At 60.5% G+C, this 6101-nt stretch overlaps 1 protein-coding gene across 1 annotated transcript in view; it reads left to right on the top strand.

Moving 5' to 3' along the window:
• HCN4 (hyperpolarization activated cyclic nucleotide gated potassium channel 4) overlaps positions 1–6101 on the top strand; it is a 42876-nt gene that overhangs the window by 28765 nt on the left and 8010 nt on the right. The window contains exon 5 of the mRNA XM_014583732.1: positions 5287–5448. Within this exon, the coding sequence (XP_014439218.1) occupies positions 5287–5448 (162 nt within the window). The remainder of the gene's footprint in view (positions 1–5286; positions 5449–6101) is intronic.

Here is a 6101-nt window from a genome sequence, read left to right as displayed (position 1 = left end):
GAGGAGCAGAGACTGAGGCTCCTGCTCCCCAGGCTTCAGCTGCGGCCCCGAGCCGGGCCCAGGCCAGCCCCCGGCGGGAAACTTCCCCGTAGTGGGGCAGGCCCTGGGTGTCAGGGCAGCCGGCGAGGCCACTGGGGTGGGGATGCGCCTCTGCCTCTGCCTCCACCACAGCATCTAGGTCAGCGTCTTCCTTCCCAAACCGCTCCCAGCCCGCCTCTTGCTTCGTTTGGAGGTGCGAGCTTGTTAGAGGCACGGAAGCTATTGTTAGAAACCATGTCGCCCCCCGCCGATGGCCCCTGCAGGGCCCTGCACTCCACGGCCCACCCAGAAGCCTCTGTTCCTGGGCAGTGCACAGTGGTGGAAGGAGAGCTGGAAGCAGGGCACCAGGCCGGTCCCTATGCCTCCATTGCTCTGTCTCAGAGTCCGGGGTTTGTTACCCCCAGACGTAGACACAGCCCGGGCCTCCGGAGGCAGGGCTGGCCCGCTCCCCGGCCCTAGCCCCTGGCCCAGCTGCTTCAGGCCTCTGATGTCTGTGCCCTCCTGGTGCAGACGCCTGTCCCGAGACTCCGGCCAAGTGTACTCTTCTTCACGGAGACATGAGCCTGAAGAGAGGCCTTGGGGTGGGGGCACTCGGCGGCAGCCCAGCCTCTGGTTTGTGAACCCACAGGGCTGAGGAGGCAGTTCTTTGGAGGCTGGGTCAGAGGACAGGAGAGAAACCAACACGCGCCGAGTACCGTGGGTCAGTGTGGATGTACCCGCCTGGTCCCCACACCGCGCTGGGGGCTGACGTTTACCTACTCGCCTCGCAGGATGAGGCCACCGAGGCTCAGAGTAGAAAAGACATTTGCCAACGTGGACGAGGCAGTGCCCGGTCCTTGCTCTGCAGTGAAGAAACTGCAGGAGGACGAGTGGAGCTGGGCTTCCCCGAGTGCCGCACGGGGCAGGGTGACCTGCCTAGGCCACCCACCGTGAGCTGGGAGATGAAGGTGGCCAGCCCCATAGTCAGGACAGTGTCGTAACAGGGGCTTTAATGAATTATAAGAAGCAAGGTAAATATTTGCCCATGAGCTGCCTGGCAGGTGGCCTCCCGCCCAGCCCGCGACAGGGACACACAGGGTCAGCAGCCTGTCCCAGCAACGTTCAGCCTTGTTCTCGGCAACCACGTCCCAGGTACCAGAGGGCGTCGTCGGGTGGGGTGGCTGTCCCTGCAGCTCACGTACCTTCTGTCTGACGCCCTCCTCGCCGGTTCTTCCCAGGAGGCTCAGACCTGTGGCTTTGGGGTGCCTGAGAACCATCTGCAACACCCCTCAAGCTCCCCACCCCAGGTCTGTGCCTTCACCTCTGTGCCAGCTCCTCCCCACCACGCTCAGAGATATCATGTCGGAGTCCCCCTCAGGGGACACCGTGACGAAGGCCGTTCCCTTGAGCTGCATCTGGCGGGCGGGCGCCTTCCCCCACCGCCATAGACTGTCCAGCAGAGCCCTGCCCACCCCCATCCCTGTCACTGTCACTGTCCCCTCAGTTCCGGAGACCCTGCCGCACACTCTGGGCCGTAGTCACTGCTGAAACCACGGCAAAGTTGAACCCCAGCAAGGCCTGGGTTGGGGAGAACTCAGGTATGAGGAGAACGGAGGTGAGGAAGGGGGAGGGGAGTGGCTCATGGAGAGCCCTCGCTCGCTCTGACAGCCTGGACATCTAGACGTGGCCTGTTCATTTCGGCGACACGCATTCCTCAGGCAGTCAGCACGTGTTTCTGGTGCCTTCCTGCGCCGACTGCAAGGAACGCAGGGTGGGAGATGCAGGAAGATCCCGTCAGCGCAGCCTGCGAGCACATGACGGGCATCTGGGACGGTGAAGTCCACGGAGGAAAGGAGTCAAGCCCAGGGCCCGGCGAGGAGGGAGGAGGCCCATCGGCCACATCACTCAGGGAAAGGAGGCCTCTCCCTGGAAGGGACATCTGAGCTGAGACAGGGTGACGAGGAGCTGGTGCAGAGACAAAGCCAGATGGAACGGCAAGCTCAATGCTGAGGCCCTGGGCAAGAGGTGGCTCAGGGAGCTGAAGAGGGCCGCATGCCTGGAGGCCGTGGGCCAGGACACTGAGGGCCCCCACTGGCGGGGCAGAGTGGTCCCTTAGCTGCAATGAGAAGTTACTGGAGGGTTTGAAGCAAGGGCGACATGGTCTGGCTTATGTCTTGATGTGATCTTCCCAGGCGCTTGGCTGAGGGTGGGCTGGAGGGGCAGGGAGTCTCACTGGGAGGGAAGATGGGCACCTTGGGGGTTCAGATTAGGGTCATATTGAGGCCTATAGTTGAATTTTTTTTTTTTAATTTGCCAAAGGGTATGTGTGCTCTTCAGAGAGAGAGATAGAGAGGCCAAGAGAAAAAGCACCCCCCATGAGGTGTGGTCATACCTCAATCCCTTCTCATCTCTCCATCCTGTCGGGATTTTGGATTTGCACACACATGTGCCAAGCGTGGTCTTCAAGCCACCAACTGCATGGCCGGCCACGTGCGGTCCAGTACCCTCAGCCGCTAGGCCATGGGGCTGACCCGATTTTGAGATGTCGGCCTTGGACGTAGAGCCAGAAGGATGTGGCCTGGACGTGGAGAAGGGCAGGCAGGGAGGGCCCAGGGTGCTGGTGGGTTTCGTTGCTCAGCTGCACCAGCTGTGAGATAGAAGACCTGATTCCAGCCGTGACCACCTGGAGACAGCTGAAGGCAAGAGCCAGTGACCGCCACTCTGAGGCCACCTGTGTGTCTTGGGCATGAGAGACATGAGGGCCAGGGAGACCTCCGGGTTTGGAGGGACAGTGGAAGGAAGGCTATCTCCATTGGGTGACTGCCCACCTCTGAAGCTCCACATACTAACAACCCCCATCCTGGGGAGTCCCTGAGCACATGCGCTTGCCAGAGAGACAGAGACAGAGAAAAGGTGAGAAATCTCCTCCCAGAAGGATGGCCAGGCAGCAATCCCTTCTCTGTTCTCCTCTTGGGATTTTGGGCATGCATACACACATGCCCAGCATGAGTTTTAAGCCTCTGGATCTGGGACTGGGACCGCGATCAACTGCATGGGAGTCCAACGACGTAACCATTAGGCTATCTGCTCGTCCCACCGTTCCTTTTTTTTAAAGTTCATTTCTCTCTCCCATGGGGGGATACCTTTCGCGCCACGATCCACCCCCAGTCTTAGCCAGCTGGGGTGGCAGCACACACACAGCCCCCAGGATGTGCAGGGGATCTTCAGGGTACAACTCCAGGTCTTCCCCCATGAACCGGCATTACAGGGTTAGTGTGTCACCACTGTGCCACCGCGGCTGGCTCGTCACTAACCTTCCTAAGCCTTGGTAGACCAGGATGCCAGCCGCCCTGACCATCCTCTGGAGTGGCTTGCAACTCAAGGCAGTGTGTGTGCATGTGTGCCTAAAATCCTGAGAGGAGAACGAGGAAAAGGGATTGTGGTGTGGCCACCACCCCCCACCCCCCAGGGTGATTTCTCACTTTTCCTCTCACTGTCTCTGCCACTCTCTGGTGAGCTCACACACCTTATGGCAAAAACCTAAAAAAAAAAAAAAAAAAGGAAACGCTACTGACGCACTCAGGGTCAGAGCTGCTGGCTTCACCCACGTGTTCAGGCGGGAGCAGGCTCTTCCCCCAGAGCACATGCTCAGGGGTCTGCTGGGGAAGGCGGGGACCCAGGTGTTCGGGGCACAGCCAGCAGTGGAGGGCAGGCCTCGCAGACAGGCTCAGCATGTGCACAGCTGCCCTGCCTGGTCTCCGATGTCCACTGTTCCAGCCCGGCCACGCAGGCCCTGAGCCGGGCGAGTGGGATCTGGTCACACGTTCAGCCTCTCTGGGCCCGGTTACCTTCCCTGCACAGCGTAACTAGTGAAGACCGCCCTCCCTCCCTGGGCCAGTCTGACAACCTTGTGTGAGGCGACAGGCCTCGGATCTGGGCAGCCCGGGTTCAGAGTTGGGCCCTGCCATGGCCACCGACACCCCGGGGAAATGCTTTTCCTTCTCTGCGCGTCAGTGTCAAATGGACTAAGAATGTCTTCAGCAAAGGGTTTTGTGAGCGTAAACGAGATAATGACCGTGGAATCACGTGCTTACAGTCAGTGCAGCTGTCCCCTCTGTCGCTGGGGCCATGTCGATGAGGGGACAGGTGGGAGCCACCAGGCTCCGTGAACTTTTCAGCTCCTGTTTCATCCTGGAGAGACTCCACAGCCTTCCAACCAGAGCATGTGGGGTGAGCCCTTCGTGGGGCCGGAGCCATGGGCAGACGTGTTCATCTTTGGTCTCCCGAAACCCAGACGCGGGCGCAGCCCCCATTGCCAAAGGGGAAAGCAAGGCCACTAATGTCAGAAGAGCCTGTCACTCGCCACAGCACTGACACTCCGAGGCCACTCGACGGGTTCAAAATATCTAGGGTCTATCTCTTTGGGTCTCAGTTTCCCCATCTGAAATGGGCTTTTGACAAGTTCATGTGACCCCGAGTCCTCTCCAGAAGGAGTGTCTTGGCCTGAGAGTAGTGTGGGAGAATCAGAACTGGGGGTGGCTGGCTAGGGCACCCCTCAAGGTCTCCCAGGCCAGAGTCCCAGATGCCTCCCTGCAGACTCCCGTCCAGCACGTAGAGCTGCTGTCACTGTGCTGACCCGTGCTGACCCGTGCTGCGGGCTGGACTCCGGGCTGCACACACCCGGAGCCTCCGCTTGGCGCCGAGGCTGGGGTGGGTGCTGTACCTTACTGAACTGGAGGGGAGAGCGTTTCTGCTAATACATGTTAGCACATGGCAGAGTAATGATTGATAACTAAGTATCCATAACAACGGTTCGCGATTTATCGACCACTTCGACGCCCAGCACGAAGCACTTTTCTAGATGGGACGACGCGATGAGGGAGGTTCAGTGACCATGTCAAGGTCACCTACCTAGAAATCGGGAAGGAACCAGGCCCGGGAGTGGGGTCTGTCTGAGCTTGGGTCTGCCCAGCCCAAGTACTGCCCCTGACCCACCGAGGGGCCTCAGGCTGGGTGTTTGTCCTGACACCTGGTACATGGTGAGGTGGTCTCTCTGCCCTCTCTTGGGCCACCTGGGGCTCCCACTACCTTCTTTGCACATGTTATGTGTAGCCGGCCCTTCACGGGAGTCCCCATGTCTGCACGGTCCCCACAGCCCGCCCCGCCTGGCCTCGCACTGTGGGCGCCCCACAGAGCCCGGCAGAGCGGAGCCCGGCAGCCACGGGCGCAGGGCAGGGGCTGACCTGGCCACGCCCACCTGTGCCGCAGATCTTCCACATGACCTACGACCTGGCCAGCGCCGTGGTGCGCATCGTCAACCTCATCGGCATGATGCTGCTGCTCTGCCACTGGGACGGCTGCCTGCAGTTCCTGGTGCCCATGCTGCAAGACTTCCCCGACGACTGCTGGGTGTCCATCAACCACATGGTGGTGAGTGGCCTGGGCAGGGGCTCGGGGCCCTGGCGTGTGGAGGTCCATCCCACCAGCCCCAGAATCCCCCGCAGCGGTGGCTGTGAGCCGCCACTGCCACCTCTCTCAGCCTCCACTGCAGCGGGCAGCCAGAGGCCTGGGCGACTGCAGACCTCGATCAGGAGGGCAGATGCCCGGACCACGCCGGCCACTGTCTGCTCCAGCTCCAGCTCCAGCTCCGGTTTGGGCTGGGCTGCCCCCAACCCCGAACCTGCACTCCCTGGTCAAGGGTGGACTTGTGAGTGGGGAGGGTACAGAACGGAGCCTGACCCCACCCTACCGGAGCCCCATAGGTGGCTGAGAGAAGTGGGAGCTGGGGCATTAAAAGTCACAGGACAGAGTTCCCCAGTCCTCCATGGACACCCCTGCCCGTGAGCCTTCCTCTGGCTTTTCCCTGCGTCTTCTTTCTCCTTCCCAGCCGGCCAGGCTTGGTCTGAAGGCAAATCCCCAGGGCCCTAGGATAGCTCAAACCAGCTTTAAAAGAGGTGAAAGAGACCCTGAGGCATCTTTCAGCATCAAACGGGGCCTTACAAAACAGCCTTTTGATGAGCCGAGTGTAAATGAATCCGCCATATGGATCCCATTTCCTTGACACCCAGATGCTCACGAGGAAA

Source organism: Tupaia chinensis, unplaced genomic scaffold (genome assembly GCF_000334495.1).
Source record: "Tupaia chinensis unplaced genomic scaffold, TupChi_1.0 Scaffold144682_1, whole genome shotgun sequence".
Classification (NCBI taxonomy): Eukaryota; Metazoa; Chordata; class Mammalia; order Scandentia; family Tupaiidae; genus Tupaia; species Tupaia belangeri.
Note: the sequence above shows the minus strand (reverse complement) of the source record. Positions and strands in the feature narration are given on the sequence as shown.